The sequence below is a fragment of the Protopterus annectens genome, chromosome 10.part0, assembly GCF_019279795.1.
Source record: "Protopterus annectens isolate FY-2018-M chromosome 10.part0, PAN1.0, whole genome shotgun sequence".
Lineage (NCBI taxonomy): Eukaryota > Metazoa > Chordata > Ceratodontiformes > Protopteridae > Protopterus > Protopterus annectens.
Genome location: NC_056744.1, coordinates 1,038,741,027 through 1,038,753,623, shown reverse-complemented (window position 1 = coordinate 1,038,753,623; position 12,597 = coordinate 1,038,741,027). Strand labels below are relative to the sequence as shown.

The 12,597-nt window shown below is 39.0% G+C and overlaps 1 protein-coding gene across 1 annotated transcript in view; it reads right to left on the bottom strand.

Moving 5' to 3' along the window:
• LRRIQ3 (leucine rich repeats and IQ motif containing 3) overlaps positions 1 to 12,597 on the bottom strand; it is an 867,930-nt gene that overhangs the window by 739,090 nt on the left and 116,243 nt on the right. Inside the window, exon 2 of the mRNA XM_044086836.1 lies at positions 10,346 to 10,645. Coding sequence (XP_043942771.1) covers positions 10,346 to 10,612 — 267 coding nt within the window. The 5' untranslated portion in view covers positions 10,613 to 10,645. The remainder of the gene's footprint in view (positions 1 to 10,345; positions 10,646 to 12,597) is intronic.

The following is a 12,597-nucleotide window of genomic DNA, read 5'->3' as shown; positions in this document are numbered from 1 at the left end:
CAGCAGTACCCATAGTTCACCTTTAAATTATCTCTACCTTGTGCCAGGCATAACTGACTTCAATTTTTTACCAGCAAATTCAAATCCAAAGTTCTTTTGAGTCACTTGTTGCTCTTTTTTTAACAATTTTTGTTCAAATGTTATATACAAGGAGCACGACACTAAAGAATATAAATAAATAAATATTTACTCAAGTAGCTACATCATTTCTTACTATATACATCCAAACAGTACAGAAGGATTATAGAACAGAGATTAATATTTCTCCATTAAGATTAATTTTAGCCAGAATATAACATACATTCTGTGGTTATCATGTTCATTTTTAATTGTCCTTTCTTCTGAAGATGTTAGCTATCATTGTATCTCATCACTAAACTAAGAATGGACCTCTGCAGACTGTGAACTTTGTAAAAAAAAGTGAAAATAAAACATTGCACTATAACTACATACAATAACAACTGGTTTATACAAAGAAACAGAATAAGGATAGTCTAGGTTATAAAATACTTTGATTTCAAAAATTTACTGTGAATTGCCATGCACAACTGTACCTTCTAACTTTTAATTGAAATATTAAACTAGTTTAAATACACAGTTAGAACAGAATCCCCTGCAGTACACATCATAAGCCTAAGAGGTAGAAGATACCAATACATCTCACTCAGGATTATCCTAGAAAATCCAGTTCTGCTCTGACAGCAGCAATCCAACCTGCAGAGTCTGACAAATATAGATCTGCATATTGCAGCTTTATAAATGTCATGCTCATATACAGCTTTGAAGTACAGTTATGAAATAGCTGTTGCATCTGTGAAACAAGTTCTTATAACCCTGTAAATATATGGCAACAAAAAACATACAGTTCTCTAACAATTTCCACAGCTTGTTTGCTAGCTGATTAACCCTTTTTATTCTTAAAAAATGAGATGAAATAACAAAACTGATCTGTCTTTCTAACAGAAGCAGCTTTATCCATGTACCAAAGTTGCATATGTGCATTCAAGGTAATCAGAAATATTTCTTATTCTTCTGCTTTACGATGTTGGCAGAGAATAAAATAAACCAGATAAATCTCTCTAAGACATCATACTTGGTGTAAAGGAAGGATTCATCCTCAAAGACAACTTCTCTGTTTAAAAAACCAGATAAGGTTAAGGCTAAAAAAAGCATTTGTGGTTGTAACTAGGAGACACAAGTGTTTAGATATGCATTGGTGGTTCAGCGGTAGAATTTTAATCTTCCACATAGGTGATATGGGTTAAATTCCTGGTTAATGCCATATTCCTGTTTCTGGTAGTTAGTGCAGATGATTAAGGCAATGAGCTGCTACAATGTCATTTTTTCTAAGGTGAAGTTTATATTCCACAGTGGGACTACTTTCATACAGAGGGCTATAAATATAAAATCTTAAGAAAAATAAAGTTTTACTTTCATTCTGGATGTCAGTGGAGTAGCCAAAGGTAAAGAGATGCAATACTAAGACATGCATCATAATGGAAGAATATTCTAAAGCTATCATTCTGGGAATGTAAATATTCCATAACATAAGGAAGTACTGCACAAAATGGACCTAACTCTCTGAGCTACCCAAGTTTGAAATTTGTGTTATTTAACAATGTAGTATTTTCTCATTGCTGGCTTGTTCTCCTTGTGGTAAAGATGCTATGCTGACAACCAGGCAAGTATATATCCAGCTATTACCTTGATAGACTGAAGCTCAAGATTAAGCTAATTGCTGCCTCGATCAGACAATGTCTGAGGATTTAACTCTGAAAATGTTTTTAATTAAAAGGGATATCCATGGTCTTAGTGCAGCCTTTATTCCAAAGTGACAAAGTGTAAAGCCCTAAACAGAAAAAAAAATCATTCCTTACTTTGCATTTGAGGAATTTTCAGTGAGTTGGCTAAATGAAAATACATACACAGGCAGGTTTCACATCCATTGAAGTCATCACTGCTTAGTTAGTTAGTTAGTTAGTTAGTTTACCAGTGTTTCTCAAGTTAGTAGTGACATAATAGAAGAAACTGAAGTCATGTTGCATTTATGTATACTTGTATACTGTTTTAGATCATAAACAAGTATATCTGCGAAATATAAAAAGGAATAAAACACTGACTCATATTGAAATCTAGGACTGATTCTATTGTCTTTTTTTCTGCAATAAATTAATCTACGTGATCTCAGGCCCCAGCAAGGCAACTTTGAGTTAGCGCGATTTAGCGCGGAGCTGCCACTGTTGCACACTAGGCAGCGCCGGGTAAGCAGGTTTAAACTATTCGGGCTACCTAAAGTCCACTCTTCAATTTTTCCCTTAAAACTACCTTCCTCGAACTATACTACTGATCTAATCAGCGTATCCTATAATTAAAAAGATCATCTCTACTTGACTCCAAGTAGAATATTCTCTATCTGTTAAACATAGCACTTGCTCCTACAGTACTTATTACCCTGATACGGCACTCTTGTCATAGATAGTACCCCAAAGGCAACCCCCATTTTTCGGTCACCACTGTCCCCGGAATCTTTTTAAAGCTTTTTGTCTATTCCTTCTAGCATGTCGAGGGATCAGTTGCTTGTGTCCTCTCCTGCTCAGCTGGTGAACCTGGGAATATTGAGGCAATGTTACAATTGCCTCATGTACACAGACAACCCTCTCCTCCTCCCACGAAACACAAATACATGCGAGATGCAACTATCTGGCCAAACTGGAGGCTGAGCTCTCTCAACATAGGACTGGCAAGACCAGTCAGGAGGAGAAGGTTACCACACACACTATAGACCCAGTCTCACATAGTACCATTACAACCTCAAATCATACACATAAACACACAAAGACATACTCGGAGGCTCTGATCAAGAGAATTTACCAAAACAACAGAGGCCACCAAAGCAGACACCCAAACAACCACCACCTCAGAATACAACACCTGCAACACATAGACCTCACAGTCAGAGTGTCAAACAGTCACAGCCCTTAAGGCCAAACACAATGCCAGACACACTTGTCATTGGTGACTCCATAGTCAGACACACTGACGTCCCGCTCACCAGACTGAATAAGGAGAAGGTCACAGTAAGCTGCCTGTCGGGCGCTAGAATCCGCCACATAACGCATGCACTCAAGTCTCTCAACAGCAGGTACAAATATGACTCAGTCATTGTCCACGCTGGTGTAAACGACCTGAGACGTACCTCCTTGGACTACATGAAAAGAGACATTGAGGAGCTCTCTGATTATGTAGCCCAGGCAGGTATGACCCTGACCTTGAGCAGTATCCTACCTTCACCAAGAATGATGCCACAATACAGAGATAAGATGATCAACTTTAACAATTGGCTTAAACACTGGTGTCATTCAAAGGGGATCCAGTGTCTGTCTGCCTGGGATGACATGCTGGACAAGCCACGCTGCTTGGCTTGCACCTGTCACCCTGGGATTCCGGATATTGGCAAAGGCTCTTGCCACCCCATAGTGCCTTTTTAGGCAAGGCTCAAATTCTAAACCTACCACCCTAGAACATAAAAAGGAAAAAACTAAGGGTAATGCTGCTCAATGCCAGAAGTCTAAATCTCAAAATGCACGCACTCGAGGCCCTTCTCAGTATGGAGAACATCGATGTCTGTGCTGTGACAGAAACCTGGTTCAAGGCTCCGAGAGCACCCCAGCTATCAGGTTTTACCTCATATCATGTGTTCCGGCCCCAAAATCCGGATAATACCAAGAAAGGAGGAGGGTATCCATATTCATCAAGGACACCCACACCTCAAGACTGGTGGCAATGCATGATGCATCGGAGACCATCCAGGTGCAATTAACCATAGGCAAGACTGCTCTGCAAATTGTAGCATGTTACAGGCCACCCTCACAAACTCAGGAACCTCACATGGCCTTCCTGAAAACACTAGAGGGATAAATGTATCACCAAACACCATCATACTAGGTGACTTCAATTACCCTAATATAGACTGGGAACACTACTCAAGCCCAAACACCCTAGCCCAAAAGTTCCTGGAATTCATAAATTCAAATGCCATGGAACAACTAGTCACCATCCCCACAAGAGGAGACAACATACTTGATCTCATCATCACGAACATGGGAGCACAATGTTCAACACCGGAGGTGTACCCCTCACTGGTGAGATCAGACCACAAACTAATCTCGCTGGAGGTCCTCATCCCACCCCCACCTGAAATAAAAAAGACCATAGTAAAGAACTTCTCAAAAGCCGACTTCACACTTCTAAAGACTAGTGTGGTCTCCTTTAAGGCCCCCGAAAACAGTACTCAAGCCGCTGAATCACTTACAAATGCCTTCTACCAGCACCTACAGGACTGCATGGATAAGGCAATCCCAAACAAAACAAAGACTCTTTGTACCAAAGGCAAGCGTCCAGTCTGGTGGACCCCAGCCATAAACAAACTCTACAACAAAAGGAGGAAGCTACTACAAGATAGAGCAAAATCCTTAAAAGGTAAGACACCCTTGATCACTATAAGTAAAAAACTAAGAGCTCTCATAAAATCTTCCAAAGCAAATTTCGAGAGAAAAATAGCTAAAGACTCAAAAGACAATCATAAGGCTTTCTTTAGCTATGTTAGAAACCTGGGAGGAAACTCCCAGATATGCTCAGAGCTAGTTCAAAATGATGTGAAGATTACTGATCCTACAGACATTGCCAACATACTGGCTGACAGGTTCAGTGCAAACTTCTCCCCTCCCCAAAAGGAGGGATATCTATACCAAACGATTGCAGCCCCCCAAACATCTCCAGCGTCCAAGTGAAAACTGCTCTCTCCAAAGCAAAAAACACAGCATCCATGGGACCTGATGGTGTCCCCGGCTGTGTGCTCCATGAACTCAATGAGGAATTAAACCCACAGCTAGGACAGCTGTTTAATCAAAGTCTTACCTCTGGATACCCAGGAGTGGCGCTGCAACTGTGGTACCACTTCACAAAGGCGGTGCCTCCACCGACCCTGGAAATTACCGCCCATTAGTTTGACAAGCCTTATCTGCAAAGCCATGGAGAGGATCATAATGGACCTCATAAATAAAGACATAGGAATTTGCAGACTTTGGATCCAACCCAGTTTGGCTTTGTCAAAGGCAGATCATGCCTTTAAATTTGGTTGACTTTTTCAAACAGTCACCAAAGCCATTGATGAGGAAAGGCAGTCCATACAGCCTACCTCGATCTGGCTAAGGCCTTCGATACAATACCCCACTCAGGTATCATTGAAAAACTCATCAGCTTAAATGTCAACCCATACATCACAAGATGGGTTGCAAACTGGCTGAGTGACAGAACCCACAGGGTCAGAGTTGCTGGCGCCATGTCAGACTCAAAGCCTGTCACAAGTGGTGTCCCACAGGGCTCAGTCCTGGGCCCACTCTTGTTTGGCATCTACTTCTCCAGTACAAGCAAACACAGGAGGGTTATGGCTGACCAAGTTTGCAGATGACTGCAAACTGGGCCATAGTAGAAAACACATCTGACACAGATATCCTTCAGAAGGGTCTCACAGAAGCGGATAACTGGTGCCAGAGCCACGGCCTAAAGTTAAATGCCAAAAATGCATAGTCATACCCTTCGGGAAAAACAAGGTTACCCCTAGCTACCAAATAGGTGGCAATCCACTGAGCGCAGAAGAAGTTATCAGGGACCTGGGGACCCAGGTTGATAGTAGTCTGTCATTCGACACCCATGTAGCTAAAGTAGTTAGGAAGACCTTCTACATTGCCCACCTTATCATGAAGGGTTTCTCATCTAGATCAAGGAGGTCATAGTCTCCCTTTACTCATCACTCATCAGACCAATGATTGAGTACAATGCCCCATTCGAATGTATCTGACCCGACACTTGCAGCAGCTGGAGAGGCCACAAAAGTTCCTCACCAAAAGGATAAAGGGTCTCAAAAATCTGTCCTATGCTGCCCGACTGAAAGAACTCCAGCTCTACTCAGTCGCGCTTGCTCAGAGGTGACCTTTGCCTAACATACAAGGCCATGTCAAACCCAGATTTGATGAATATGCTTCACCTCAAAAATCCAGATCCATCAGAGCCACAAGGGCGGAGACTTAAACCTGGACACGACTATTAATAGGACGTGCTGGAGGGATAGATTCATCACCCAAAGACTCCCTATGCTGTGGAACAAAATCCCGGTACATGTGAGGCAGAGCACCTCACTGGCCTTGTTCAAGAGAAATCTTGACCAATGGATGGGAGATCGCAGATATACCCCAGGGATTACCTCAGTGTCATTGCTCGACAGAGGCACAGCAAAATAATGGGTTTAGTTCCCCGTACTAAAGGGGTGGCGTAAGCCACAAAACGATGGGCTAGGCTTGTAAATGCCCTCGGGCAGATAGCCTAGTATGAACCTATGAACCTATGAACCTATGTCTGTTATGCTTTACAACAATGGTTAGCTTGGTTTTGCTTCAGCATGCACTGAATAAAATGCCTTTAATACCTATCTGTCTATTACTACAGCTGTTCAGTTGATGTAGAAGCTACACATTTTTTGGTTTGTCAGTAGGACACCTGAAGCTTAGGGAGCTAGTGAGGGTAGTAAGGAACTCTGAAGATACTTTAAATTATCATTATTTGCTGGAAATGGATTTGCTTTGAGTAGGTGAAGTCTGCGTCTTTATTTTACTTTTTTATCAGGAAACCCCATTGAGAACAAGTACAATTTTCCCCGGTGACCTGGGAGTGCTATTTTTATAAGCCTTACTCACAATCAAATAGGCAAGTAAGAGTTTGAGGGAATCAGAATCAGAGCTACAAGATAGGCCTACTTAGCAGCGCATGACCACTATCCTGTCTGGTAAACTTCCAACTATACATTCTAAAGAAAGGTTTCTTTGAGGATGGGAGATTTTTGGTATGTATATTTTGATTGGGATTTTCAAAATACCTTTAAGGTACATTTTTGCCTTATTTTTCTTCATATAAGAAAATATCAGCATTCGTGGAATCATCCAGCAAGGCTACAGTGATATCTTATGGTTATCTTAAGGTTATGTCTAAAGTCTTAGCCAGGCATGCCACTTCATAACACCAAATGAAGGTTTGAGTTCCCAGCAATCCAAGACGCTCCAAATCAACACCACAAAAAGCTGCTCTAAAGGATGCATTTGTGTCATCACAATTAAACTCGGCCACATAAGTGTTAATTTCAAGTTTCTCTTTCTGCAAAATGTCAGTTATGCACCGCATTTACTCTAAAACAGCAGTCTATAGAAGCTGATTTAGACCTGGCAAATAAGAGGTATTACTGCAGAGACATAAGACCCAGGTGTCAACCCTAACAACACAAGTCACTTTCTAGGATCTGCCTTCAAGTCAGCCTTGTCAAGCTTATGCAATACATGGTAGCATTCTGTGATGCTATAGGGTTTGTCTGAATATGTAGAAGGCAGTGCCCTCCATAACATGTCATGTGAAGTATTCTTTCATAACATTCACTGTATTGCTAAATATAATAACATCTTCAACAGGTGAACAAAATATAAATGTTGATTCATCCTCATCCTTGGTAAAAAAAGAAGTAGGAACTAAATTTCAATTTGTAACATCATTCCTCCTTTTTTAAGACTGAAGACAATGTAGCAATTGTTTCAGTAGCATCTGAAGCTGAGGATTTTTTTAGTTAGTATAGAAGCAGAGGATTAAAGGGAAGATGCCTATTTGTTCTGAGAGGCCACCCACATGAACAACATTTGAAAATCACTCTTACTTCTAAAAGTAAACAAATATAGTGCCTTCACTGACAAGATATTGGGGGGGGGGGGGGGTAGCTCATTCAGTTTCCTAAATTGTAGCCATTTATTTTCTAATCATTGGAAATAATGATGGTTAGTCAACTTTTTCATATACAGGCAGCTGAGACATTTTCTCTCTTTCCTTATCCTTCATAAGAACTCTTTCTTCTTGTTAGCTTTATTGATTGTCTACTCCTTATATGCTTTTCATAGAGTTTCAAGTGAAGAGAGGAGCTAATTTTTATTGTGTCAGTCTGCTGTCCTTACTTGTTTGCATGCCTGACTGGTATGGCATAGGGGACTGAATGACTGAGCAAACTGCCTAATCAAGCAATGCTCACAATTTACTCCTTTGTGCTTCCTGCTTCTAAGGAAGTATGTCTTCAGAAGAAAGTTGCCTTTTAAAGATTTCTCTGCACAGCATCTGATTTGTTTAGGAGATTCAAATGCAAGTAACTTATGTGACATGGTCTTGCCTTTTTTTTTTTAAGTAGGCCTCTACAGTTTTTTTTATCATACTCTTCTAGTAACTGGCTAGAACATTTTACACACCCGACAGTACAATTTTACATGTTCATTTCCTAAATAAATCATATGCTATGTGTAGAAATCTTTAAAAAACAACTTTCTACTGTTGACATATCTCTTTATATCCAGAGAACATATAGGATTGACTAGAGCCAGGAGCATTGCCTATTAGATGTCTTACTCAGAGTGATGCAATCATGGGCATTCTGCCTTTGCAGAACACAAGGTGTATAGAGTGGACTGATAAGATGTGAAGCTCAAAATTCTCCTGACAGAGTTTTCCAAAATATGTCTAAGATCAGAGACATGAAATGACTGATAAATATACATGCCAAATACCACAGACCAGATTAAACATCAGGAACAATACTGGAAAACTGATGGAAAAGAAACCTAGAAATAAGGTAAAATGGAGTAAATGTGTAAAATAGAGGCAGAGACCACTTATGAATGACTGCATCTCTGGCACATGCTCCCAATGGAAGAATAAGAAGTTGGTGTGTTTCATATAGGATGAGGATGCAAAGAGGTTGCTGCAAGTCTTACGCCAATGGCAGATTAGAGTTCTGCCTACCGACTTGCTGATGCACCCACCACTCCAGAGGCATCAGGAAGAGAATGACTTAGTTTGCCCAGTAATGACCTGCTTTGTCCCAGGATATGACTTGCCATGAGATGACGACCAATTACAAAGGCCCATTCCCAAACTCGTTTAGCTTCTCAATATACGAAATAAAAAAAAGTTTCCACTTACTTGTTTATACACCATACCACAGCCATGTTGTTGAAGTGGAGGGCAACAGTAACTGCTGTGAGGATGCCTTGAAATACTGGCAAAGTTAGAAGGATCACCCTCATTTCTAGAATACTGATGTATGGAGAAGCCTCTGTCTGTTGCCCCTGGCTCTACTTTACACATCCCTCCCCCTCATTTTTCCTTATTCCCAGGTTTCTAGAGGAAAGCCAAGATGCACACTGACAAAGTTGTTGTGATAGCTCTGTCTTGGCCCTAGCAGATGAGGTTTTCCTTGCTACAGCCTCCTCCTCTAACCAGACCTGTCCATCTGAGGTAAGGTCATCCAGGGCACTGTTACTGCATCTGTTTGGCAAGCCTCAAACCTTCACTCCATGTGCCTAACTGCTTTATTCTGCTAATTTCTTGTGTTGTGTAGGGACCTTTCCACCCAAAAAGTGTGGCTTAAAGAACCAAGATCAAGAAAATGTATAAAACTGAGATATTTGTCTGGTAAAAATACATTTATTGAGGGTATTTGAGGATAGTAGGAATGATGCATCTCAGCTGAGTATGTGATAGGTCATGAAAGCAAACAATTTACTGAAGGTGATAGGTATCTATGGAAATGTACTTAAGTAAGAGTGAGAAAGATTATAAAGATATAAATGGTAATAATAAAATTAGCGGTATGAAATTATCCAGCTTTTTTTCCCTAAAGGCAGAAAGAAATTATGTATATATGCATTTTATGGTTTAAAATGATTGTAAACAGTCTGGAATATCAGGGAAGAAATAATGTTAATTTGCCCTGAGAATACACTACACTACAGATAATAATATGCAAGTTGTTACAGATTATGGTCGATGTAAAAATAAATGTGTTCAAAGTAAAGGTAGAATTATGTGACATATAGTAATTACTTGTAAATGCATTTATTCTTATGACAGCAATAAAGCTGTTTGCTATTTAAAAAGTTGCTTTTTTGTTAGGGTTGTACTCTTTCTTCTCCCCATGCAGGGGTCCATGTCTTTGCAATCCCTGACTTATATATTAACAATATTAAGTCTTCTACAAGCCAAAGAAAGTTAAATTATTGACTGTCAACTTCAAATAAAAACCAATACTGCTACAAGCAATGTGACATTGAATCTGTCATTTGCTAGCAGCAATGCTATGTTGCAGAGAATATGCATCACAGTAGACTGTGAATGAAACAATATTTCAACAGTAATAGTGAAACTGTTTGATTTTTCATGAATGTCAATCAGCATATTTAAATCATGCATTTTTATATTTACTTACTTGATTGCTATGAAGGTCTAGTTTCACAAGGTGAGGACAGTATGCAAGTGCATCAATTGTTGTTAGGAAATTGTTTGACAGTGAACAGATTTTTAATGATCTGCAATAGCTCAGGTATGTTACATTTTTTAAAAGCAACCCATCCAACTTTGTGCAAACAAGATTGCTCAGTTCCTTTTCTTGATCTTGCTTTGCAGATTGCCCATGTTCAAGTATCAATTTTTCTGAAAGTGGGGTAAGGTAGCTGGTTTCATACAGCTGTTTCATTCTTGAGCCCCTTTTTTCTTGTTAAATAAGAATCTATAAAAAAATATTAACACATTGAAGTGTAAATGAGTGATCAACTGCATTCAGTGAAAAAATGGCTCATTTGTAAGAAGTTATATCTACTTAATCTATGGTAATTACAGAAAGGTTGTACTGTGTGCATCAATCATGATTTTTATTACGATTCCATAAAAATAGTGCTGTTTTTTATACTCATCTTAGCAAATATATGGTGACAGACACTTTTGTGAGATTTTTGTTTGATAAAAAAATCAAAACATGTTATTCTACAAAATAGTATATCTGGTAGTTTTGTGCCACAGTGGAATATGTGATGCTCCCAGCTCACTTAAATTAAAATAAATGTGACTAACTCCATTTACCTCTCAAGGCATAGCTCAAGTTTTGAATAAATTTAACTTTTAAGCAACATTGTTTTTCTTATACAGATGCTATGGCTTGAAGAAAGCAGAAAAAAACAATGCACTGATTCATCTGCAAATACAGTCTTAGCAGTTTGTGGCTACAAGTAACGATTCTGAGTTCAGTCCTCTCCAAGATTTTATTGTACCACAACGTTTAACAAATCCTGGCAATGAACATTTATTCAAAAAGGCAGCAAACAAGAAAGGAATATCAGTTCCCTAGCTACCATAATTATTTGGCCAGTGGCAAATGCCCCCGTAACATGGTCAAGAGCAAATATATTTAGTTATACATAGATCAGAAAACCAGGCAAAAAAGACTAGGGATAAGAATGCAGCCAGCACTGTCAATATAATTTTCCTAACAGTAGAAGGTCAAATAATAGGATTACTTCTGCAGGAAATCATAAAAATGTTAGGAGCTAGCTATAGATGAATATCTAGCAACTGTGAGTTAGCCACAGACAGACAGACATTCAGCCTGATCTTTCCAGCGGCAGTGGAATCCTCCTAGGTCACACTGGGAAGTCTAAAGCTACAGCCATTCAGGTGATTCTGGGTACAAAACAAAGTGCATGATCAAACATCTTACACTGTTACTTTTTTGCAACCCCGTAATAAATGCAGTTCAGGCTAATATATTGGCATATGATCTACAGAAATATCTATAAGGGCCATAAATGTTTGCAAAGGCAGTAAACTAAAGTAAATATAAATGGTACAAATCTGCATGAGAAGGGGTAAGAAGCTGTGCAGTAGTCCTATAAGTCTAACTTGTGCAAAACAAGTAGCCTTGCAGAAGAGTTAACAGTTTAATTACAGATCGAAAAAGAACTATGCTAGTGGAATTCCGCATCCTCTTTATGAAACAAATGCTAATTCCAAACCCTCTTTATGAAACAAATGTTTAATGAAAAGACAGACAAAGTTTCTGCCTAATGCGGATTTAACTATACACAAAGTCCTGAGAGGGAGGCAAAGGCATAAAAGACAGATCCCCCTAGTATATTAATCACAATGTATACCATATCAGCTACAAGAAGGAGGAAAAGGGCTGCTACAAGTGATAAAGATGAATTTTGGATTGCAGTCAAGACATGATTATTGAATAGGTATACTTAGCATAATATAATCTTAATTTTAACAGATTGTTTTTTAAGACCTTTAATACTTCTGTGTTCTTTTTTTTCTGTATGTCTTTCTTACAATCTAGTGGGCATTAGCACTATTGTTATTTGCAGTAGTGTAATATAAACTGTCAGTGCTGCAGGCATTTGCTTTATATCTAGTATTTGGTAATACTTTTACAGCTAAGTGACAATTTTATAATACAGTTTATCAAATTTAACCTAAGGTTTTCTGAGGCCACACTGGAACTGCTATTACATGTTTAAATAAAACTTTAAATGGAATTGTTTCCTGCTGTAGCTGCATTTAGTTTTACCAGTTGAGAACAGAACAAGAACAAATGCTGACAAGATCTGTTATCATTAAAACCCATAGATTACACTACAGGAGCTTACATTCCTAAGGACCAGCTTCATAAAATGAATTTATGAA